The 27562-nt window shown below is 35.5% G+C and overlaps 1 protein-coding gene across 1 annotated transcript in view; it reads right to left on the bottom strand.

The window, feature by feature from the left end:
- The window catches only part of LOC150092881 (ATP-binding cassette sub-family C member 5-like), a 708254-nt gene that overhangs the window by 106124 nt on the left and 574568 nt on the right, over window positions 1–27562 (bottom strand). Inside the window, exon 24 of the mRNA XM_090414097.1 lies at window positions 3084–3243. Within this exon, the coding sequence (XP_090270223.1) occupies window positions 3084–3243 (160 nt within the window). The remainder of the gene's footprint in view (window positions 1–3083; window positions 3244–27562) is intronic.

Genomic DNA, 27562 nt, shown 5'->3' with positions numbered 1-27562 from the left:
AATGATGTTTTTTGAAAAGTTTTCATCCTCATGAGCCAGATTGTAAAGTTCTTGGCTCACATCAACTCAAATTTATTTTTGATCATAAGTCAAAAGGTGAGGCACAAATTCCAGTTGCAATGCAATATGCCTAAATTTTGCATAAGAATCTCATGACAGTTTCTGAAATGTTTACTTTTTCAGCTACCTCACGAACAGTTAAACAGTAGTTAGAACAGATGACTAAAAATAATTTTAATACTTTCAATATTTTGTCTCTGTCACAGAGACATCATGAGGCCAGGAAGACACTTTTTTAAGAATTTTTTAAAATTTTTTAACTTGAGTTTTTGTGGGATCGTGTTCAAGTGGCATGATCACAGATTATCCTTCTGGTTAGAAGTACACAGATCTTACATCTGCAATCATAATAATGGCCAATCTGGCCTTGCAGACCATGTTTTGGATACTACTCAAAGGATCTCCTGGAAAAAAAACAACCATGCTCCACCATAGTAAATTCAAAAGAGAAACTCTGTTTTCTGAGTCCGCATCGACACTCAGGAATCAACCTAATTTAAACAAATACGGTTGCATTAAACTTCCCAAAATTTGGGAAACATTAATTATTAGAGATGCCTCTTTACATCCTAGGCCACCTGCAAATGCCCATAGAGGGTGCACGAAGTAGATAGGACTTTAGTTTCACTCACTACTCTATTGCTTTTTTGAGTGTGTTGTTACAAAAAGTTTTTTTGTAATCCCTGAAGATGTCTCTGTGACAGAGACGAAATATTGGAAGTATTAAAATTATTTTTAATCCTTTCTCAGTGCTTATAATTATTCCATTAAACCTCCAACATGAATTCTGCACAGCCCTCAACACATGAACAGATGACTCTTCACAAACTTCCGCAACATTTTTGTAAATTTTTGATGCTGATGGTTGTTCTGAACAGGAATTATCATCAACTGAAATTTAGCCATCTTTGAAATGTTTCCACCACTCATATGTTTGAGTCTATAAAGCTTCTTTCCCAAATTCTGTTTTTAACATTTCAAATGTCTCTGTGAAAGATTTTCCCAATTTGACATAAAACTTAACACAAATTCATTGATCATGAAAATGACTCATTTTAAACACAAAAAAAAAAAAAAAATAGCCAGATGCACTAAACACGTGTTGACACAAACAGACATAGTACATAACTAAGAAAAATTAAACATCACAGTTTTCGCTAGATTATTTCCCCAATGTTGCTGCTAGATCGATGCATGTGAAACATGCAGCTAGTAGCACTTGTTGGTGTAATAATTCAAAAGTTCAGGAATTTCCCAGACAAATCTCATATTTGTTCATTTCCATTTACCAACCCTAAGGCAATTACAAATTTAATGTAAAAAATTATTTGGCAGACTTTTTTTTACAAATCAGTATCACACACATATTAGAAATTTCATGTTGAAATATAATATGAGGATGGTCTGAAAAGTTCCCGGCCTCACAATGAAAAAACAAATTTATAATTTCAAAATTATTTTTATTTTTCAACATAATCTCCCTTAAGACTACTACATTTATTCTAGCAATGCTCCAGTGCCATTATCCCATCCCTGTAGTGGTTCTCAGTAAGATCTGCAAAACACCCCTCTACAGCTGCAATCACTTCTTGATTCAAAGAAAAATGTGGACCAGCAAGGAAGAGTTTAGTTTTCGGAAGAGATAGAAGTCAGAGGGAGCCAAATCTGGGGAACAGGGTGGATGTTCCAACAATTCATAGTGCAGATCCCTTAATTTTCCCATTGCCAAAACACCTTTGTGAGTAGATGCACTGTTCAGTGCATTGCAATGAAAAATGATTTTTTTCTTCTGCAAACCAGGTCTTTACTCACAAATTTTTTCGTCTGGTCTGGTTAAAAGATCGGAATAATATTCCCCAGTTATTGTTTTACCCTTTTCAAGATAATTAATAAACAAAATGCCTTTAGCATCCCAAAACATCGATGCCATGACCTTTCCTGCTGATGGAACCGATTTTATCTTCTTTGGCGCTGAACAACCAGCTTCTGTCCACTGTTTTGACTGTTGTTTGGATTCGGTGTGTAATGATCCAAGTCTCATCCAGAATAATAAATCAATGCACAAAATCAGTTTTATTCTTGTTAAAACCCTCCAAGCACTGTTCAGAGATTTTGATGCAAGTGCGTTTTTTGATCTGCTGTGAGCAAGCGCAGAACCCATCTTGCGCAAAGCTTTTTCATTTGCAATTCTTTATGCAAAATATATCCTACACGTTCTTTTGAAATGTCTATAAGCTCAGCAATTTCACGTACTTTGACTTGTCAGTCATCCAATATCATATCGTGCACTTGATCGATGATTTCTGGTATTGTTACACTTTTTGGACGTCCTTCATATGGATAATCTTCAAGACTGGTATGGCCACATTTAAACTTAGCAGCTCATTTTTTAATTGTCAAAAACAAAGGAGAGGAGTGCCCATAAACTTTTATGAATTTTGAATAAATTTCTTTTGGTGTTAAATCTTCTTTTACAAAGAATTTTATAACCGCACGATACTCAATTTTATCCATTTCAAGGGATACAGACAACACTTTTGATTCAGACAGCTGTATAAAACAAACTACTTGATAGAATGACTTGCAATTTCACATGGATGCTTATGATAGATGTGCCAACTCAGGAAAAAAAAAATCTTGCCGATAGTGTTGCCATTTATGGTCGAGGCTGAGAACTTTTCAGACCACCCTGATATGTTTTCTGTCAGCTGGGAATTTCTTTAATTTACCAATGTACCCATGATATCTATACTTTTTTTGATTCAAATATTTATGTATAAATTTTAATAAATATTTTAATTAAATAATTTTTATTTTCTATGGTTATATATATGTTATATACAAAAATAAGTTCATCATACCTACTAGATAAATATGCGCTGATACCTACAGAAGATAATCAAAGGTACCACATACGTGTCTACATTGAAAGTGTTAACACAAGATAACTAATCACTTTAACATTCTCTTATAATAAAATAATTTTAATACTTAAAATTACTTTAGTACAACACGAACCTCACCTCACAGTTCCTTCAAATAATACAGGATCCTGTGGTATGATGGCTATGGCAGACCTTAAATCCTGAAGGCCAACATTACAAATATTAATACCATCTATCATAATTGATCCAGTATCTAATTCTGCTAATCTCATAAGGGCGATTATCAAGGAAGATTTACCTGAAAAGGAAAATGATTGTCACACTAACAGCAATTACAGCACCCAAAACAATTTTTGGATTGAAATAATTTTATAGTCAAATCTATAGAACTTTCAAGTAAATTAAGTTTTCCAAGTAATTATATTCTTTTTTAATATTTTATTCAAGTGTCAGCAAACAGTTTGAGCATGAAGTGTCTTCACAACTAGGCTACTTGTACACAAAGGCTAATGACTTCATATTAATTGCCTTAGTATCCGATATTTCTAATCAAGTGGAAAAAAAAAAAAACAACACTTTCCACAATAATATTTCTATACACACACACACACACACGTGCGTGCGTGTTTGTGTCTCCCATTCACAATAGGTTGTAAATCTTTTGTAGGTGGAACACATAAAACTGTGTGCAAGCTAAGGATTTTTTTTAAAAGATTATATACATATAAAAAAATATTATTATAACTATAACACCAGGAATTCAACCCACTGAATGAGACCCACACCTAACCAACACAATATCTACATTCTTCCACCTTAAATTTTTGTTTAATTAATATATAAATGATATAGGAAATGGCTTAAAGGGAGATATTCAGTTGTTTGCTGATGATACAAAGTTGGGTAGTGCAATAAAAAATCAAGCTGATGTTGAGAGTTTGCAGGATGATTTAAATAAGCTGGCAAAATAGGCAAAAGCTAATGGATGCCAGTTCAATGTCGAAAAGTGTAAAGTTATGCATTTTGGGATTAAAAGATTACCAGCTGTGTACTACATTGATGGAACGGTACTCCAAGAGATTGATGAGGCTACAGACTTGGGGGGGGGGGGTTGGTGGATAGGGAGATGAAGTTCAGAGGACACATTGCTAAGGTGGTCAAGATTGCACATAGGATTACTTGGTTATTGAGGAACACACTAACATCCAGAGATAAAGAGGTTATTATTCCCTTTATAAAATGTTGATACTTCCACATTTTGATTACTGTGCTTAGGTCTGGTCACCTGGGTTCCTTGGAGATGAGGAGGTTGTGGAGAGGGTTCAGAGAAGAGTGACTAAGTTGGTAAGTGATGTAAAAAATGCCTACATTGATAGATTGAGAGCTTGTGGATTGCAGAGTTTGGTTGATAGGCAGAGAAGAGGGGATATGATAGAAACATTTAAATCACTAAAAGATTTTTATAAGATTGATGCAGGGGAAATGTTTCAGTTGTGTGATAGTGATGGAAGAACAAGAGGTCATCCCTGGAAATTAAGGAAAAGTGTGGTTAACAAGGGTATGAGAACGAGGTTTTTCGCCTGGAGGATGGTGAATGAGTGGAATGCATTGCCTGATTCAGTTGTGAGTTCTTTGTCTGTAAATGAATTCAAGAAGAGATATGATAGATATTGTCTTGATAGTTTGGGTCTCCCCTGATGAGTCTACTGACTCCATGGAGATACCCGTAATAATAATAATAAAAAAATTCATTTACTGAATTCTGTGGAAAGTCATTCCACTGATCTATCATTTTTGAATAACAATCCCCCCCCCCCCCCAGATTTGTTATTTGTCAGATATGCAATACTGTTACATATCACACTCTTTCAAAACTCTGCTACCAACTGCAACAATCAGTCTAGGTCTTGATTTTCTGCTGAGTTACCTAGAATTAAGTTAGCTAACCCACCATCCTCCTGTTAAAAAAAACACCACTCACTCCTTGTCTTTCTATAACCTTATAAAATCTTGAGGAACAGCCTATGGTTTTTATTCCAAACTCTTTTTCAGTTCTTTAGAAGATCTCATCAGAATCCATCTGGTATTCATTATTTGCCTCAATCATATCGTCCCTTTTTTTCATTCCACTGACCAAACTCTATAGATTACATTTTCTCAATTTGTCTTATTTGACATTACCTTTGTTGCCTGTGTTGCAAGTCACAAAGGTAATATCAAATAATATAATATCAAGTTAATATCTCCATGGTTGCTCATATTTCTAGAATCAAGGCAATGACATTTACACATCCATCTCCAAGCATAGGCCAAACAAAGCCTTAAACACTGGGACCATTTCCCTATCTCTGCTTTTCAATATCATTTGTACCATTGAAGCAATTATCTGCCGTTTTCTCTATTTCTTTTATCATTCCAAGATTGCTTGCATTCTTTGTTTACTGAATCCTAAAGATTTTGCATTTAGAAACATTAAACTAAATTCCCACTCATCAGAACAACTTGTCTATTTCTCCTTGAAAGATCTTTACATCAGCATCATTTACATAACTCTTTCAAGTATGCATCATCCACATACAATCCTCACAAACCATTTCTCAATATTGCTGATATGTGGAATGAAATGTGGACTATGATGAACCACAGGGCTAGAAAGAAAGCCAGTCATTATTCAAATTTATCTATTTCAATTTAAACGCCAATTTGCAATGCAGCAATCTGTTAAAAGTCATTGTGAAATCTAGAAGTATTATTGTATACCTTTCTTTAGGAGCCTCCATAGTTCAGTCATTATAGATGAAGTCCTTTGGTTGGAAAGACCTGGGTTCGATTCCCATCAGTGACGTGAGGAACCTTTATCTGGTCTCTTTCAATGAAAGGTAAGTTAACTGGTCTCACACCAAGGCAGGGTTTTTTTCACCAGGAAACTTGGGCTTTTTGTCCCCAAGAACAAGCAAACCGGACCCATGAACACACACTTCTACAGACAAAGGACACACCGGGAGGCATAGGGCTAACCACCTTATCCTCAAGTTACGGTTGCAGTCAAGAATAAAACCTCGACACCATAAAAGATAAAAGAGGAGGATTAAGTAAAGTACTTTTCTTTTGTGAATTACTGCCACCTTATTAAAAGTCCCCCCCCCCCTTCCAACAAACCCATTCTGGCCTCTGTAGTGTCCTATCATCATTCATCTCTCTCTCTTATCTCAGTCCTAAATAACTTTTCCAATACCTTAAATTAACAATGTATAAATGCTACAAAACAATAACCTGATGCTTCCTTCTTGATATTTCTCTGGAGTGGCACTATTTTAACCTCTTTCCACTATTTAGGGATTTTTCCAGATGCACAGATATTAAGAATGCAACAAAGTCAAAGGGAAACCTAATTCCCACTAAACAGATTTCTATAAAAATGGTAAGATTTCATCCACAAAATGCATTTTCAAAGTCATCCATTTTATTCCAGTCCTATTTATTCTTCTCAATTTAGGCCACCAGCCTAGTTGGCAAAGCATACCACCCTCAAACAACAGGCTATGGATTCAAATTCTTCCATGGCATGAATGTTTGCGAATGTCGTTGTGAGAAGCTATGTTTGTTCTCCAGAACAGGATATCCAGATTATCAGACCTTTATCCCACACATGGTACCGATGTATGATAGGTTTAACTACCTTTTGTAGGTGGTAAACCTTTGCTACTGCCATCTTCATCTTACCTTATTCCCAAGTAGCATCGATTTCATTTAATTCCAGTTCGCGTGTTTCCTTGATATGTACCCAAGTCATTTCCTGATCTCTCCTGATTCCTGATATGCTGTTAACAAGTCCAAACATCTTTAGTGCTATCTGAACAAACAGGACTACTACAGTTCAACATCTGTAGGGATTCCTATTTTCATCAATTCAGTCTTGTATTTTTAAAGCATCCAACTTCTCCAACAACATTAGCTAGTACCGTTGATACAAAAACAGTCAGTAGTTAGACACCACAGTTCTTGATCTCCTTTGAGCCATGATCTTTCCCTTCCCTTCTTAGTAGCATGAGTTTTTCCTCATTCAACTTCAGAACTCTTCCTATTGCAAGACCCTCAATGGATTATCAAGTCGAGAACAATGCTAGTTCTTTTACTCATTTCCTAAATACACTGCTGATATTAAATCCAGCCAACAGTTTTATTGATATGAAGCTCATCTTTTATGTGAATTCCATTCACTTAAGCCTATTGTACATTTAGTACTGTGAGTGTGCTAAGAGTTAGATAAATAACCAGCAGTTAAATATGAGGGGTTAGATAAGAGCAAGGAATACAGAAACAAGACTAATCAGAGGAAAGGTGAGGTAGAGTGGATAGCAAGTTGAGAAAGAGATAGAGAGCATAAGTGAGATATCCTCAGGGTGGAATCAGTTATATCAAGGGAAATATTGAGGTAGAGTGATGGAAAGAAAAAGGTTGGAAGAATCATGAACTGGTGAAGCTGTGCAGAGTGATGATATAGGCATGACTTTTGGGACGTCACACTGTACTCTCTATGCTATACACCATGTCCATTTGCCTGATCCTGAATCTGATTTTCATTCATTTCACTACCAGTCCCACCTTTTTTGCAATGCATCACTCTGATCTACCATAATCACTTCCTCTCCTTTGTATCCATCTTCTTCCCTCCTCCCACAACATGCTTCTCAACCTCACTCTGACCCTTAGCCATGCTAATTTCATCCATATGATCATATGTACTCTTAGCAAACAATAGTGACTCCAAATGTTTAACACCAAACCCACTCAAATGTAATCCATCAGCTTTTAACCATTTAATTCCCTTCAAATTCACTACATACATTCAAAAATTAAACACCTTTTGCCTGACACAATTCAGCAACTTTGTGCATTCACTATCACTACTCTACTCTCCTTCTCAGTTTACTATTATCATATCTGGGCAACAAACTAATCACTTTCCCAATGATATTATTATTCTTTACCTCTTGCAACAACTTCTTAAATCTCTTTCTATATACTTTGCCTCTGTATATAAATTGTTTGTGCCCACAATTACCACTAATTCTGATACATGTTCCTTCCTTCCTTCCATGCAAAGCATCAGATATTTGTTTCATTGTACCACCTGAAAAATATGTCTATGTACTCTATTATTTATCACACCTTTAATGATTGAATCTCCATATAAAGCCACTCTATCATCTTTTGGATAGCTGCTTCCACTATTAACTTCCTCCTTGTTTATATCAGTTAATCTCTTCTTAAGATATTCAATTTCCTCCTTCATAGAATGGAAGAGGGGATGGAATAGAACAAGAGGCTATCACTGGAAACTGTAAAAGAAATGTGTGAGCAGAGGAGTGAGTTCTTTTCATGGAGAGTAGTTGGTGAGTGGAATGCATTGTCTGAGTGTGTTGTGAATGTAGACACACTGAATCAGTTTACGTTGCAAAGCCTTATGAATAGAAGGAAGAGAGGGTGGGGTATATGACTAAGACATATAAGCTAGTGAGGAGTTGTTTCTTTTTTTGCAATCCCACTAGCTATATCATCTACAGTCAGCCATGTTTCACTAATGCCAATAACCTGTGGTCTGAAAGTGCCAACCAAGGACAAAAATTCTTCCTTGATGTTCCTAATAATCCTAGCATTAGTATACATGAATTGCCGACCCCCATTAGCCCCATCCCTACCTTGATGCCTTATACAAGCTATCCCATTCTGATTTGTTGTCCTTATTCGCTCGGACATATTATACTCATTCATAGACTCAACTCCCTCCCTGAGGTCTGCATATCTACCCCCCCTTTTAATAAATCTAGTTTCCTTGATTCTGCACATCCACTTCATTCAACAACATTTTTTCAAGTCTCCTTACACCGAATCCATTCAAATGCAAACCATCCATCTTATATAGATCCTTTCGCCCATCGAACTCACTCCACACGTCCACAAATTCGACACCACTCGTCATGCATAACCCACGCATAAAGTCATTTGCACTTATGGCCCTCCTTCTGAACACTTCACTGTCGTACCACGCAAAAGACTAATCATCCTAACTCTCTCACTCTTTTCTTTTGCTACCTCAAACAATTCATTCAGGTCCTTTATCATTTCCATTTTATCTCCTTTCAAATCATTTATACCTGCCACAACTATCATTTCTTTCACCCTTTCCTTTTGCTCTTTAATAGATTCACTTACGTCCTTGATGGTCGCACCAGGTTGGTATGATTTTGTCAAATTCTCTACTAACACACCACGTACTAGCGAATCTCCATATAGCACTTGCTCATTCATTTTGTTTATGTTTGTGAATGTACTTTTCCTATTTTCTTATTTTTCCTATCATACTTTTTATTATTGGCTGGTACACTCGGTAGACATTTGCGCATACGCTCTAGCTGCCGTTTTGCTCTATGTATTGCTCCGTTCAACAACGCGATCTCACTCATTGCATCTATCTCATCTTTTTTATTAACTGTTAAACCATTAATTTTCTCTGTATTACTACCATCATTCGCACTTTCCACATTCACGCCCTCACAATTCTCTGGTACAACTTTGCAATTTCTTATCATATCGCGATTATCTTCATTCTGAAATTTGACAAAACTATCACACTCACGACCTGAAATACATCTTCATTTTCCTTACATTTTCTACACATTCGCTCCATTATCATCATCTAACCATACTCCAACCGCTCTCTGCAAAGCATACATTTCGCAAATAGTACACTGAATAAACTCCTTTATATTAAAGTTATTTAACACGTTGACCGCCGTATGAATCAAATACGATTCACACTACATTTGTTCAATGCGTTGCGTGAATCATATTTGATTCGCATAAAGATTTTTCTTTCAGGCCGTGTAGTTCACCCGTGATTCGTATCTAAATGAAATGCTTATGGGTAATGGAAATGTGGGGCCTGGTAAACAGGTTTATATGGTTAGCACAGTAGAATTTCAACTACACGACCTATTATAGGGGTTTTATTTTTACCTGATTTAGGCCAATTTCTAATGTTGAATAAAACAATAACAATGGTGCTAAATATTTATTTATAATATATGTCATTAGAAATGTTACAAATCATAAATTTTTCTTCTAAACAATTGAAAAACTAATAAACAAAAAAATGTCAAATAATAGACAAATTGATATGAAAAAAATAATTAGGTGAAATTATTATTAACAATTACAAACTACAGTTATGCACAATAGTAAAACAACGAACACAGTAAAATTTTTTGCACTGAACACATTTCCACCGTGTTTGTGTCACCTTAGATGTTGCATATTTTCTATTATGTTCTTCGGTTAACTTTTTGTAGCAAGATGTACATCTTCTCCTATTACTGGTACCAACCTCTTCTAAAATATGTTTTTCCTTGTCTGAAGTCGAAGCGACATTATTTTCCTTTGGTGTAATTCCTAATAACTCTTTTGCGATTTTTTCTCTAAATTCTGTGATGCTAATGTTTTTATCAGTAACTCGCTTATATACTATAAAAGCGTTCACCACAGCAGAACCTAAAAGAATTTCAACTGCGAGTTTTCGATACCATTTCACACTTCTTCGAAGACAAGAAGCATAGGCTTTTATCTGATCAGATAGATCAATAAAACTTTTGCTTTTGTTATAGTCCATAATAGCTTCCGGCTTTTGCACTTCATTACCATTTCTTGCTGTAAGGGATTTCATTTTGTTTGTGTGTTTTGTTGATAACATAAGCACTTCACGTTTATCGCACCATTTTATTACCACCACCCCTGTGTCACTTTCTTTACCAATTATTTCACCCTTTTTCAATTTCTTCTGGGTAACATCCTGTGGAATTCCCTTTCGATTTTTTCTCAAAGTGCCTACAAGGTGTGTTTGTCTATTCAAAAGTTTGTGAGCTAATTCAATACTGGTATAATAATTATCTACAAATATTGTGCGCCCATGGTCAAGAAGATTCTCACAAAGTCCCATAACAATTGAAGTTGGAACACTATTAGTAGCATTGGTCTTTTCTGCGCCGCAGTATATCTTGAAATCATATGTATATCCATCTTCAATACACAATTTGAATAGTTTTATGCCAAATTTGTGTCGTTTATTCTTGATGTACTGTCGAAAGGCAATACGACCTCGGAAAGGAACTAAAGTTTCATCAACGCAAATATTACTCGAAGGCGTCATTATTTTCTGGAAATTTTTTCTTATATGATTTATGAGAGGTGTAATTTTATAAAGTCTTTCAGAAGTATTTCCACCCTCGTTGTCTGTGAAGTGCCAGTTACTGAGAAGAAGATCGAACCGATTCCTTGACATAACTTGTTTGATTTCTGTAGAATAGAGGATGTTATTCGACCAATAACACTCTAATTTTGGCATCTGCACTAAACCGAACCAAATTTGCAGACCCAAAAATATCTTCATTTCATTGGGATTTGTGTTTTTCCACTTTCTTATCCTTGCTTTTGGTAAACTTCTCTTACTGAGTTTTTGAAGAGCGTATCTGTTAGTTTCTTGCACCATTAGGTCCAGCAGTCCTTCATCAACAAACATAAAAAAGAAGTCTACAGGCTGTTTATCATGCATTTCTTCAATAACATTTTGTTTTATTCCAAAATTATTATCCACAAACTGAAAATGTTTTAGTTTATCACCTGTAATTTCATTCCATTGTAGGTCGGTTGAATTCACATTTCCAAGTATTTCATCTGAGGAATTTCTTATAACATCATCAATTGTTTGGTCTACAGAATGAGCAGCAGTAAACTGAGATGTACTAGGAGCGAAAACTTCGGTATTACCAGTTGTAGATACTTTTATTCTCTTCCTAGCAATGAGAGAATCAGAATCTGAAGACACAGAACTAAGATCACTTCCGTAGTAACTTTCCGTAGAATATTCATATGGTTCGTCATCAGATAGAACTTCATTTATCAAGGCTTCTAAATGACGTTGCTCTTTTTCGTAGTCTCCCATATTAGGGCAATTTATAACAATATTTATCACTATAACAAATTTATTCCACCGGACAAAACACTCAACACATATAACTGTTCGTAAGCGTCATATATATCCAAGTTTGACCTTGTGTGAAGTGCGAATCACGTGTGCACCGCTCGGCCCAGCAGTAAAAAAATTCTTCTCAGGCCGCGCGGTGCACACGTGATTCGCACTTAAAAAATCTATTTAGCTGCATGAAATAAATAAAAAATCATAAAATATGATTATTTTATGTTACTTTAAGCAAATTGTAAAACAAAAAGAAGTTGGCCTGGGGATCAAAAAATTTTTTAACATTACGGCAGTCAACGTGTTAACAAAGATGGCGAACCATTATTACTAGCTGCCATTTTCCTTTTTACGGGAGCCATGTGCACGCTTCTATCGTATTTTATCAAATTAATAATTGAAACACCAAAAACACACAAACAGACACACTAAGATACGCAAAGCGAACAAAACTACGTAACATTCAAGCAAAATTGTCAATGATAACTTAACACTTATCTTATCAGGAGCTCTCAACAAACACTACAGACCACGAATCCCTCTACCGGCGATTATCATATGGATAGGAATTTTACATCCAATTTCAAAAATATAAGGTAAGTTACAGGTGCAATGGATATAGTATACTCCAGGGTGGGCCTATGGGGGAGAGGATCCTTAGAGGAGTTGAATATGTTTTTTTAATTTTATAGGTGGTTAAATATAGCATTAATATTATAATAGTGAAGAATTCAATTTATTTTATCTGATAACCCTTTAATGTATGGCATAGAAATGGTTTTACTGTAATCTATATTATTTGTATTTCTTGATGAAGTTTTATCAAGAACTTTATTGATGGTATTTTTGCTATAGCCATTATTTATAAATGTATTATTAATAATTTGTAATTCTTGTTTAAGAGCTTGTTCATTAGGGCAAATTGTTATAGTTCTATTTTCGAGGGTGTTAATGACTTCAATTTTTGTGAAAGGTAGTGATAAGTGTTAGAATGTATATATTGGCCAGTACGTGTAGGCTTGTGGTAGACAGTGATGAATAGACTGCCTGAGGGAAAACGTGCAACCAGTGTATTCAGTTTGGCAGATGTGTGGCCAGATAATGAAAACTTCAACGTATCTAAGCCATACTGTAGGTTTTAAAGTAAAGGAATCTATAGCACATTGCTTAAAACCTTCCATATAAAAGTTAGAAATTGGAGAGGGATAGTGGTGAACTCATGGCCATGCTTTCTTTTTTGTAGTTAAAATTATTTTGCCACACGAAGTAACCAGAACGTAGTAGTACTTGGGTGAGAGAGCCATAATATTGAGTGGAAATTTGTTCTGCAAGAGAAGAATTGTGTTACTGATTGGGACATTTGTGAAAAGGACAGAAACGTCAAAACTAACTAATAACTCATCTTTGCAAAAAAAAAAAAAAAAGAAAAAAAGATGAACTTAGAGAGTGAGGACCAGACCTTCTTGCAAGGGCAGCATAACAGATTATATGCAAGGAATGCACTTTAAGAGGATATACATTTGAATTTTTTGAATAATGGCTTCACACATGTAAGAGAAAACTAAATAAAATTTATTACCCCTATATATTTCACTCAATATGTAATGAGCTTCTTTCAGGAAGAAAAGAGAAAAACTGGTAAAATTCAAATTTTGAATCCATACAGCATGTGTATAATATTATGTCTCAGTCACAGCTGTCCAGAAGGGAGGGGACACTAATAGAGTTGGGAAAATTAATTAATTTTTAAATTAGTGAATTTAAAAATAATAAATAATCTAAAATATAAAAATTATAAACAATTCATGGCAATCATTTCCCAAAACTTAGAAATAAGTATACAATACAGTCTGTCCAGTTAAATTAAATTTGTGACAGTGGTATAGGGCTTCACATGACTCAAAAAACAGATAATCAAATTTTAACTCTCTGTACTGTAGCATCTTGGTACACTTCCACCGAACTCCAAGTCTTGTGTTTGTGAGAATCATCATTTCACAATTACAGAACTTTCTTTTGAATTCCTGGACGTATCATGCTCAGTCATTCATGACATTGTGACAGAAAAGCTGGGGTATAAGAAATTTGTGCCAGATGGCTCCCAAAATTTCTGACTAATAAAGCAAGGTATGCTTTATTAATAGCAATAATAGCAAAACAGCCAGTCTGTCCAAAGTAGTAAAGATGACAAGAACAGAGTATCAGACAAGGATAAAGGTAATAATATGTCTTTGATAGGTTGTAAGAAAGATAACTTTGGGATAGTTTGAAGGTGTACAGATTATATCTGCAAAAGTTCCTTGCTATTTGTAGCAATAATAGCAAAACAGCCAGTCTGTCCAAAGTAGTAAAGATGACAAGAACAGAGTATCAGACAAGGATAAAGGTAAAGGGAGTAATAGTGGATAAGGATCTAAAATTTAGGGGACACATCGCCAAAATTGTGAAGACAACACAAAGACTTCTGGGAATGATGAGGAGGACACTGACGTGTAGAAGTAGGGAGATTCTTGTTCCATTGTATAAGGCTTTGATTAGGCCACACATGGACTATTGTGCCCAGATTTGGTCACCTGGTTTTCAGAAGGATGAAGAGATGTTGGAAAGGGTCCAAAGGCGACTGACTAAGGTAGTTTCTGACCTCTGGAATGTCGAGTATGAGGAAAGATTGAAAAGATGTAATTTGCAGAGTCTAGTGGAGAGAAGGAAGAGGGGAGATATGATAGAGACCTACAAGTTGGTAAGGGGTTGTTATAGGATCAATGGTGGAGAAGTTCTACAGAGAATAGTGGGAGATCAGGGGAGAACCAGAGGTCATGCCTGGAAACTGTATAAAGAGGGTGTGAGTAGGGGAGTGAGAGGCAGGTTTTTTTCGTGCAGAGTTGTGAATGATTGGAATGCCTTGCCTGAGAGTGTGGTGTCTGCAAGGAGTTTGAATGTGTTTAAGACCCGGTATAATGAGATGTGTGTGAGATAAAAGGACCTCCTAGATGAGTCTTTGACTCCATGAGGTCTTGTTTAATAATAATAATAATAATAATATGTCTTTGATAGGTGGTAAGAAAGATAACTTTGGGTTAGTTTGAAGGTGTACAGATTATATCTGTAAAAGTTCCTTGCTATTTGTTCAGATGGTCTTTTAAGGTAGGGTATGCTGATCCTTTTAACATCAGATTGCAATCTGGAAGAGGGATAATACTTATCATATATTTTCTGTATAAAGATCTCACTGTATCCATTATGTAATAGAGTAAGTTTTATTTTATTTAATTTTTCTAGACTCAGAAGAACAAATTGTGCATGTTCGGTGTACAAGGCTTTTTGATAATACATACTTTTTTGTGAAGGATGATGCTGTGTGGATATATCTGCCTGTAAAGGATGGCTTGTAAACAGAAAATCAATATTATAAGGTGCATCCAGAAAGTAAGGTCCAGTCACAATTTACTGCCAAATAAGATATGGGAGGAGGGGGGGTCATGCATATTGTGGCATACATTAACTCATTAGCTAGCTATTGGTCATTTTATTTTTGCTGTGTTATCATTTGTTGTCTTCTACGAATAATTTATTATTTCATGACACCTCCAAAGACTTGTCAAGGGAGGGCACCTACTCAATAACTCTCTGTCTCCACCACTTAATCCACCAACTACACCAAACTATCACTAACATCATTATCTACACCAGTGCCATCTACTGACCACTACTGAGTGTTGTAATAAAAAATCCTGTCAGTTGGAAGGTTTGGGGTGTAATATAGTTTCTGTTGGCAGAATAATAGTGCTGTAAAAATTCACCAATGAATGTGTAAGGTTTATGAGTCTAACAAAATGAGTGACAGTCAGGATAGGCAATGGTGCCATTTGTTTAAAGAAGGATGCAACAATGTTCACAATGAAGAGTGTAGCAAAGTCAAGTATGGCAATAGACGATTTGTTGGAAAAAGTGAACAAGAAAATTTGTGAGAATCATCATTTCACAATTACAGAACTTTCTTTTGAATTCCTGGGAGTATCATGCTCAGTCATTCATAAATTGTGGCAGAAAAGCTGGGGTATAAGAAATTTGTGCCAGATGGGTCCCAAAAATGCTGACTAATGTGCATAAACAGTAACAAGTGGAATCAGCTCAAAAATATTTGGAGTAATATGAAAATGAAGGAGATGAACTTTGTTGTCATATCATGACTGGTGATGAAACATATATTTTGTACACAAATGTTGAGTCAAAACAGCAATCAATGCAGTGTGGCCATTCATCATGTCAGAAAGCAAAAAAATTCAAACAGGCACCATCGGTCAGAAAAAGGAGGCCACTGTCTTCTGGGATCAAATAGGGATCTTGCTTGTCGATTTTCTTCAGCGAGGAACAACAATTAATATTAATGCATATTGTGAAAATGCTTAAGAAACTCAGATGAGCAATTCAACATGTTCAGAAGTTTGGGTGGGAACTTTTCAACAACCCAAACCTCACACTTAGTGACTACTTCCTGCAGATGCACACGAAGCAGTTGCTCCCATCTCGGTGCTTTGAAGAGGATGGGAAACTGAAGAACAGCATGACATAGTGGTTTAACTCACTGGTGGCAGCTTTTTTAATGCAGTATGAAGAAGCAGGTGCCACAATACCAAAAATGCCTGGAAATCAATGGCCACCATGTGGAAAAATAAAGTATATATGTAGGTATTTTAGCATATAATAAAATTTTTTTCTTCTCTACCAATTTTTTTTTTTTTAATTCTTGGCCACCCTTACTTGCTGGATGTGTCTCATACCAGCAGAGCTAGGATGTATTAAACTATCCAAAAAGGGAAGATTGTTGTTAGATTCACATTCAATATCACTATTGAATGTGAATATTGAGATTTTATGTCCAGTGAAGTTAACGTGAGTATATAAGGAGTTAATTTTATTCAGAAACTAAAGTAGTTCTGTTTCAGAATGAGACCAGATTGAAAAGATGTCATTCAACAAAACATAGCCAAATGCAAAGTCAAGGAAAAATGGTGTTAGAAATCAGATCCTCTAAATAAGGGGTGGGGAACCCTTCGCCCATGGGCGAAAGTCTATTTCAATTCGCCCCTTTGCTGATGTACTCGTATGTACATGTAAATAAAATTTTATAATAATTTAAATTTATTATAATTAAATTTATTTAAATTTAAATAATTAAATATACAAAATCAAAAATAACTATATTAATAAAATATAATCTTCATATGTCTGGCAACCATCAAATCGAGGCAGCCATTAAAATAAAAAGAAATTGGGAGCATTTCTCGCGGGCAACGTTCAGACTTTCTCTGATTGGTTGCTTCCCAATTACAGCAATGACATTTTCCTGTGTGTCAAAACATACTGACTTTTGACTTTGTTTTTCTCATGCAGTACTGCGAGTGCCACAACAAATTTTAAATGACAAATTGTAGTGAAAAGTGTAAAATAAGTGGTGAATGTGCTCTGTTTTGTGAAAAATGGACAGAACTATACTTCTTCACCGAAATTAATGACAAGTGCATTTGTTTTATTTGTAACGAACATGTTGCAGTTTACAAAAAATATAACCTTGAATGACATTATTTGAGTAAGCATAAGAAATATGAAAATTTAAAAGGATCAGAACGTTTAGACAAGATAGCAACTTTGAAAGAAAATATAATCAAAAGCCAATCTCTTTTTAAAAAGCTTATTCAGGAAAGACTATCTGTAACTCAAGCTAGTTATGCATTGTGTGAACAAATTGCTAAAAAACTTAAAACCCATAATGAAGGTGAGTTTGTGAAAGTTACTTCCTTACGGCAATTGAGATTTTATGTCCAGAAAAACTGAGTTTGTTTAAAAATATTAGCCTATCAAGAAGAACCATTTCTGACAATATTAAAGATATTGCTGATAACATCGAAACTTCTTTGAAAGTAGATTCATTAGAATTTGTGTTTTACTCATTAGCCAACGAATGAGACTACTGATCTGTCAAATACTGCAAAATGGCTTTATTTATATGGGGAATAACTACAGATTTCAATGGACGAGAAGAATTTCTTGCTTTAATATCAATGAAGGGGACAACTAAAGGTCAATTTGAAATGGTCAATTCAGCATTAAAGGATTTTGATTTACTGTATGAAAAACTGAGTGGTCTCACTACAGATGGTGCTCCATCCATGGTAGGTCGTGAAAAAGGCTGTGGCTCTGATTAAGAATGAATTTAAGAAACGTCAATTGAACCCAAATACTTTAATTGTGTGCCACTGCTTCATTCATATGGAAAATTTATGTGCAAAGTCACTCAAGATGAACAACGTCATGAATGTAGTAACAAAGGCCATTAATTTGATAAAAAGTAAAGGGTTGAACAACAGGGAATTCAAAGAATTTTTGCAAGATCTTGAAGCCGATTATTATTATTATTATTATTATTATTATTCAGGCCTCCATGAAGTCAAAAGACTCATCGTGGGAGGTCCTTTCTAAGAAACACAAGTCTATCAAGACTCATCGAGGGAGGTCCCTCCTAGGAAACACAAAGTGTATCATACCACTCCTTAAATGCATTGACCGTTCTCGCTCTCACCACTCCATCAGCCAATGCATTCCATGGTTCAACCACCCACCATGCAAAGAAACCACTCCTCACCCCTTTCCTGACAGTTTCCTTTCATAACTTACAGAGATGGCCCCTTGTCATGACTCCTTCCTGCTGTTCAACCAAGTGAAAGAACTCCCCAGTGTCAACCCTGTAACCTCTCAACAGTTTAAAAGTCTCAATCATGTCACCCCTCCTTCTTCTATCCACCAAACTTTGCAGTCACACACTCCCTCAGCCGATCCTCATAACTAACATTGTACAGTTCCGACACCATCTTTGTTATCCGCCTTTGTACCCTTTCCACAGTTAATTTATCCCCTTCAAATCCTGGGGACCAGATCTGAGAACAACAGTCTAAGTGTGATCTGATCAGAGTCTTATACAACGGAATGATAACCATTTTATCTTTGCTGGTCAGTGTCCTTCTCATTATTGCAGCAATCCGCTGCATTACCTTCACCATCTTGGCAATCATCAAACCCAGATCTCTTGTCTCTCCTACTTCCTCCAGTTTAACTCTCCCATAAAGTATGCAGCAAGTAGAGAGTATGAGTATCCATAGAGTATGGGGACTTATTGTACTATTGTGAAGTTAGGTGGCTAAGTAGAGCTCAAATGCTCAAGCGATTTTATGAACTTTTAGACGAAGTGAAAATTTTCTTGGATATTAAAGGTGTCCCCATTAAAGAATTGGAGGATGAAAAGTTTCAAACTGATTTAGCATTTTTAGTAGACATGACTAGTCATTTGAATAATCTAAATTTGAAATTACAAGGCCCCAATCAGCTAATGACCTCTTTCTGACTTATATAAAGAGCTTTGAATCGATGTTTCAATTATTTCTTACCCAAGTGAAAAAAAAACCACTTTACACATTTTCCAAAATTAAGAGAACGCAATCCAAAATCAACAAGAGAGTATGTTGATGAGTGTCAAAGTGTTTTGAATCAATTTCAAAGGAGATTTGAAGATATAAAAAAATCAAAGAATTGAGTTATAAATATTTGAAACAACTTTTGATATATGCCCTGAGGAAGCTTCCAATTCCTTGCAATTAGAGTTGATTGATTTGCAGTGGGATAACACTTTGAGATCAAAATATAGTAATCTGCCTATATTGGACTTTTACAAATCTACTGATTCTGAGAAATTCCCTTCTTTAAAAAATAATGCCTTGAACATAGCTTCTCAGTTTTCTACTACTTAGCAATGCGAGCAATTTTTTTCAAAATTAAGCTTGGCGGAAATCTCGCCAATGAACTACGAGCAGCCGTCTCATCAAGGGCAGATAATATTTCTAAGCATTCACGAAAAAAGCGGTTTCAGCCTTCTCACTAAAAAGTTTAAGATTAAAGGTAAGCTTCATTAACTTTTGATGAAATATTTATTATGCTATTATTGCTTTATAAAGTTCTCAGTTAAAATAAAATAAATATAATTTTTTAAATAAATTAAATACAGCCTTGGCTTGATTGTTATAATTATATGTCTACACAATTATAATTAAAAGATACCATATCAGATGAGAATGTTGCACATTTACTTATTGAGATATATATTGCACACTGCATACACTATACATGAGTTAAAATTTGCTAGTCACCCATAGAAGCTTTTAAATTAGCAATTTTCGCCCTTGATACTAAAAAGGTTCCCTACCCCTGCTCTAAATGCTTCATAAAAGAGTCAGACAAAGCAGGTAATATAAGACTACCCATCACAGTAACCTTATATCTGCCGAAATAATTGATTATGCCAAGTAAAACAGCCAGCAATGATAGTAAACTTGAATAAATTGACGATGTCAATAAAGAAATCTACTTGTAAAAGCTGTATAGTTTCTTGAAGTGGTATATTTGTAAACAATGCAGCTACATCAAAAGGAACCATCATTTCAGACCCTTGAAGATGAAGATTTATAATTGTTTTCTTTGAAGTAAAAATTATTTTTTTTTTATAAGAGACAGTTTTCCCAGTAAAATTTCATAGAAGTCTTGAAAGATATTTTGCCAAATAATAACCAGAAGATATCATATGCAATCAACTATTAGACATAATGGATAACAGATTTGTGTATCTTAGGAATCCCATAAATACATTGGGGAAAAGTATGATGAATCCACAACTTTTAGTTACAGATTCATCATGCTCATACCTAGTATTAGTATCTAAGGAATATGTTTGATTCTAGCAATTTATTCATTTAACAGGATTTGCATAGGATCTTTGTCAATTATACTATAAGTGGATCTATCATGCAGTAAAACATTAAGTTTGTGATTGTAGTCAGTGGTTCCATGAGTACAGTTGCATTTCTTTTGCCAGACTTCAATTATTATAATGTTATTATTTCAGTGTAAAGAATGGAGAGCTTTTAATTCAGGTAAACAAATGTTCAGAGAAGGAGGTTTAGCTTTGTACAAAATCTGTGCAACCTCAACAAACTCAGCTTGTTAGAATCATCTGTATGAAATTCCCTAATGCTGCTGTTTTCTACACCTACCATAAAAAGTCTAAATGAGGCAGATGATGTGGTGTTACTGCAAAATCTTGCCTTTTGACAATATACTTAATTTATCACCGTAAAAAGAATGTTTGATAAATTTATAAATCATTTTTCATGGGCAGAACTGGGTAGTTGCTGAATAAGCTTCTTTGTTCTAAAAATTCAAAATTACATGTCAAATTCTGTTTATAGTTTAAGTGAGCATGTCTAGTTGAAGAAAGAGAAATTACACTAATTAAGTCAAAATGTTCAGGAGTAAGATTATTCTGCAGTATAGTTTGAAGGTCGGAAATTTTATTATTAGAAAAAATGAGCTCCTTAACATAATGTATACTTTCAGAAAACAGAGCCTTGCTAGCTCTTTGGTAAATATAATTATTATTCAGACCTCCATGGAGTCAAAAGACTCATTGTGGGAGGTCCCTCCTAGGAAACACAACGTCTATCACACCACTCCTTAAACTCATTGACAGTTTTTGCTCTCACCAGTCTATCAGGCAATACATTCCATAGTTCAACCACCCTCCATGCAAAGGAACCACTCCTCAATCTTTTGCTCACAGTTTCCTTTTGTAACTTCCAGGGATGGCCCTGTGTTATCACTCCTTCCTACTGTTAAACCAAGCGAAAGAACTCCCTAGTGTCAACCCTGTAACCATTTCTCAACAGTTTAAAAGTCTCAATCATATCACCTCTCCTTCTTCTATCCACCAAATCCATGTGGTGAGGCTTAAGTGCTGTGAAGAATTCATGTCGGAGGTTTAATGGAATATTATCAGCACTGAGAAAGGATTAAAAATAATTTTAATACATCCAATATTTCATCTCCGTCACAGAGACATCTTCTGGGATTACAAAACAACTTTTTGATACAAAATTAATAACGGAAAAAACTCACGTACAAAGATTATTTAATAGTATAATTTTTGCCTGTGTGTCACAGGCATCTTCAGTACATTAAGCTCAAATTAAACAACAACAGACAATTCCAAAAAGCGCCACCTAAGTAGCTGGTGTAAGATAACTAAAAAGGTCAATAACTTTCCTAAAAATAAAAATAAATAAAAATAAAATTTTAAAATAAAATTAAAAAAAAAAAAATAATAATAAAAAAAATCAATACAATAAAAAGTTAGGAAAGATTAGCTGATTTGTAAAGTACTATCTCCCATAAAGGGGACAGACATAAGCCGTCAGATCTGTTTAAGTTAGGAGAATGAAGTAGAGTTTCACATGTTTTTTTATAAAGGCGTTCCATGAGAAACTGACTTTTGTGAAGAACTCTTGTCTTTTTCCAATGAACTCTGTGTCTAGTGAAGATAGCATGTTCTGCAAGTCCAGACTTTTCAGGTTTAAAGTATTCAATATAAGATTGGTGTTCTTCTAGCCGAATAGAGGCAGATCTTCCCGTTTGTCCGAAATAAGATAATCCACAAGAGCACGGAATCTGGTAGACACCTGGGTGATTAAGATGTGAAAGCTTGTCCTTAGGAGAAGTGAGAAAGGTGGAGATTTTTCTAAATGGTCGAAAGGCAACAAAAATATTCAGTAGTTTTAAAACTTTTGCTATACGTTCACTGATGTCTTGTACATAAGGGATAGTAATACGCGTTATTTCTTCTGTGTTTGAAGAGGAAGACATATTAAAACTACTCAAAGCTCTTTTAATGAAGCAATTCTTATAACCATTAGATAGAAAGGAAGAAGTTATATATTGTAGTTCTTTCTGTATAAGATCGTCTGAAGAACAAAAGGAGTGGGCCCGATGAACCAGTGTTTTAATAGTTCCTGTCTTTTGACTGGGATGGTGATGAGATTCTCCATGGATATAATGGCCTGTATGAGTCTTCTTTCTATAAACTGAGAAATATAGGTTACCATCTGATTGGCGAAGAATTAGAAGATCTAAAAAGGCTAACTGCTTATTTGATTCTACTTCTAGGGTAAACTTGATCCTAGGATGAAATTGCGTTTAACTTAGTGAGAAATTGTTCAAGTTCATCCAAAGAGCCGTTCCATACAGCAAAAATGTCATCGACATATCTGAACCAATGAGTAGGTCTGGGAGAAATGTTGTCAAAGATACGTTGTTCAAAATGTTCCATAAAGAAATTGGAGATAGCAGGAGAAAGAGGATTACCCATTGCTGTTCCTTCAATTTGTTGATAGAACTTATTTTTAAAGGAAAAATAACCAGAATTTATTACAAAATCAAATACGTTTACAATGTCTGAAGGAAATTCCTGTTGTAGTAATTCAATACTTTCCGAAAGAGGCACATTTGTAAATAAAGAAACAACATCTAAACTGATCATGATATCAGAAACATCCAAATGAAGATCTGAAATTTTATTTTTAAAATCCAAAGAATTTTTTATATAAGTATCAGTTCTTCTAGTTGAAGAGGAGAGTAAATTTGATAAAAATTTTGAGATTTTGTAAGTGGAGCAACCTATACAATCTACGACTGGTCTCAACGGAATGCCTGGTTTATGAACTTTTGGAAGACCATACAATCTAGGTGGACGACCGAAGAAGGTTTTAAGTTTTTTCTTTTGATCTTCATTCCATGTAGATACATTATCTATAAGAGAATTAAGTCTCTTCAATTGACTCCGGGTAGGATCTGATGTAAGAGGCCTATAAGTTGAATAGTCGCAAAGTAAAATAAAATAAAATAAAGTAAAACCTGAAAAGTCTGAACTTGCAGAACATGCCATCTTCAGTAGACATAGAGTTCATTGGAGAAGGACAAGAGTTCTTCACAAAAGTCAGTTTCTCATGGAACGCCTTTATAAAGAAACATGTGAAACTCTGAACTTAAACAGATCCGACGGCTCACGTCTATCCCCTTTATGGGAGATAGTACTTTACAAATCAGCTAATCTTTCCTAACTTTTTATTGTATTGATTTATTATTATTATTATTTTTAGGAAAGTTATTGACCTTTTCAGTTATCTTACACCAGCTACTTAGGTAACGCTTTTTGGAATTGTCAGTTATTGTTTAATTTGAGCTTAATGTACTGAAGATGCCTGTGACACACAGGCGAAAATTATACTATTAAATAATCTTTGTACGTGAGTTTTTTCCGTTATTAATTTTGTATTGATATGTCTACTCACGTTATACTTCTTTTAAAACTTAAAACAACTTTTTGTAACAACACACACACACACACACACACAAAATAATACAATAGTGAGGGAAACCAAAGTCCTATCTGGGTGGTACGCCCTCTATGGGCATTTGTAGGTGACGTAGGATGTAAAGAGTGATCTCTAATAATTAATGTGTCCAAAATTTTGGGAAGTTTAATGCAACCATATTTGTTTAAATTTGGTTGATTCCTGAGTGCAAATGCAGATTCAAAGAATAGTCTTTCTTTTTTGAATTTACTATGGTGGAGCATGGTGTTTTTTTCCCAATAGATCTTGTGGGTTGTATCCAAAACATGGTCTGCAAGACCAGATTGACCATAATCGTGATTGTTGATGTATGATTTGTGTTCTTCTAACCGGATGGTTGCTGATCTATCTATCTGTCCGAAGTAAGCCAGTTTACAGGCACAAGGTACTCTATATACTCCAGGCACTGAGAGAGGAGGGAGCTGGTCTTTGGTGGAATGGAACGGATAAGGGTAGCAAGTTTACAGTGGGACTTAACAACTGTATGTAGGTTGTACTTTTTTTTAATGATCTGGCTATTTTTTTCTGATGTACAACAAACGTAAGGTTTGGTGATGGCATTTCTGAAGCCCTTCTGAAGAGATGGTCAGGGAATGTGGAAGGATTTGATTATTTTTTCAATTCTGTAGTCAATGTAGCCATTGGAAAGGAAGGTGTTGTGTATGTGTTCGAGTTTGGTTGAAAGGGCAGTTTCACTGGAATAAAGATTGTTGGCTCTATTGGTAATAGTTTTAATAATGCCATATTGCTGAGAGGGATGGTGGTGGTGATGGGAGAGTTTGTGAATGTATCTGCCTGTATGAGTAGGTTTTCTATATACAGAGAAAGAAAGGCTACCATTAGGAAGGCGTGTTACTAAGGTGTCTAGGAAGGGTAAGCTATTGTTATTTTCCTTTTCCATTGTAAACTGGATTCTTGGATGTAGACTATTTGAGGTGACTGAAGAAGGAATCTAATGTGTCTGGGCCATGAGGCCAAATAGAGAATACATCATCTACATATCTTAGTCAGATAGAAGGTTTTAGAGGGGAAGAGTCTATGGCTCGTTTTTCAAAATTTTCCATGTAAAAATTGCCAAGAAGGGGGAACCATGGCAGTTCCCTCTATCTGTTTGTAGATTTTGTTCTTCCAAGAAAAATAACCAGAGTTGATGGCAAAGGAAAAGAGCTCTAAGATTAGGTGAATAATGGTAAACAATGAGATGATGTCAAAGCTGACCAATATGTCTGTATTATTTAAAGTAAGATTTTCAATTAAGTATTTAAAGTGGGTAGAGTTTTTTACATCAGATGTGGTAAGACGAGTGAGGGAGATGGGTCAAAGAGTTAGCTAGCTGCTTTGACAATTTGTAGCAAGGAGCATTGGTGGTATCTACTATAGGTCTTAGGGGAGAATAAGGTTTATGGATTTTAGGCAAACCGTATATACGGGGGGGGGGGGGATTAGAACCAAATGGTTTGAGTTTTTTTGTAATGTCAGGAGGCCAGGAGCACACTTTTTTAAATAGGTTTTTTAATTTTTTAACTTGAATTTTTGTGGGATCATGTTCAAGTGGTATACAGGTAGAGCGATCACGGAGAATAATATCCATTTTCCGATTATATTCCAAAACATGATCTGCAAAGCCAGACTGACCATAAACTGGCTTACTTCGGACAGACAGGTAGATCAGCAACCATCCGGGTAGCAAGTCATACATCTACAATCACGATTATGGTCAATCTAGCCTTGCAGACCATATTTTGGATCCAACCCACAGGATCTCCTGGGAAAAAACCACCATGCTCCACCATAGTAAATTCAAAAAAAGAAAGATTATTCTTTGAATCTGCATCTGCACTCAGGAATCAACCAAATTTAAACAAACACAGTTGCATTAAACTTCGCAAAATTTGGGAAACATTAATTATCAGAGATCCATCTTTACATCCCAGGCCACCTGTAAATGCCCATAGAGGCACACAACCTAGATAGGATTTTAGTTTCACTCACTATTGTATTAATTTGTGTGCGTGTTGTCACAAAAAGTTTTTTGTAATCCCTGAAGATATCTCTGGGATGGAGACGAAATATTGGAAGTATTAATATTATTTTTAATCCTTTCTCAGTGCTGATAATATTCCATTAAACTTCCAATATGAATCTATCCACCAAACTCTGCAGTCTGCATTTCTTCAGCTGATCCTCTTAACTAACATTGTACAGGCTTGAAACCATCTTTGTCATCTCTGCCTTTGTACCCTTTCCACAGTTAATTTATCCCCTTCAAATCCTGGGGACTAAATCTGAGAACAATAGTCTAAGTGTGGTCTGATCAGGGTCTTATACAACGGATAACTCTTTTATCTCTACAGGTCAGCGTCCTTCTAATTATCGCAGCAATCCTCTGTGTTACCTTCACCACCTTTGCGATATGTCCCCTAAATTTCAGGTTTCTATCAATCATCAACCCCAGATCTCTTGTCTCCCCTACTTCCTCCAGTATAGCTCTTCCAATAGAGTATGCAGCGTCCCATTGATGTGTCCCAAACCGACCTTACATTTTGCTGCATTAAACCGATACTCCCATTCATTTGCCCATCTGTTTAACTTATTCAAATCCTCTTTCAGGGCGACCACATCTACACTATTACTAATAAACCTTCCCAGCTTCACATCATCTGCAAACAACTGAATAACCCCCTGCAATCCATTAATATAAAGCTTAAACAATATAGGTTCCAGTACTGAGCCCTGTGGGACCCACTTGTAACCCTCTGCCTCCTTGAAACCCCCACCATACACAACTCTCTGATACCTATCGTACAGCCAATCCTGAATCCAGTTGACCAACCTGACATTCAAACCCATGCCTTCGCTAAGTCCAAGAAAATGGCAGTATATGCCTTTCTCTCATCCACTGCTGTTGTAACTTTGTTATAAAAGGCTAGCATATTATGAAAACAAGAGTACCCCTTTGCAAATCCATGTTGACTCTCACTGATAACATTACCCTCATCTGCTCATACTCCTGGCATTAGTATAAAGCATAAAAATGCCACTTTTTCTATACCCAGCATAATCACTTTCTAGACTCCAGTGGGCTCAGCGTTACCTGATGTCGTCCATCTTCTACCAAGTACCCATTCCCATAAGAGGCCACCCCTGCTACCATCCACCCTGGGCATTCTAGTTTCCCTGCATTGACACACCGACTAGTTCAGAACAGCAATTTCTCCAGATGTCTATGTCATTCCTCATTCAAATACAAACGGTCTCTCACATAAAATTCCTTTCTGTCCTCAAAAACCATCCAA

This window comes from Typopeltis vanoorti, chromosome 24, assembly GCF_054136105.1.
Source record: "Typopeltis vanoorti isolate ZY-2024b chromosome 24, IOZ_Tvanoo_1.0, whole genome shotgun sequence".
Classification (NCBI taxonomy): Eukaryota; Metazoa; Arthropoda; class Arachnida; order Uropygi; family Thelyphonidae; genus Typopeltis; species Typopeltis vanoorti.
This window is presented reverse-complemented; position numbering and strand designations above follow the sequence as displayed.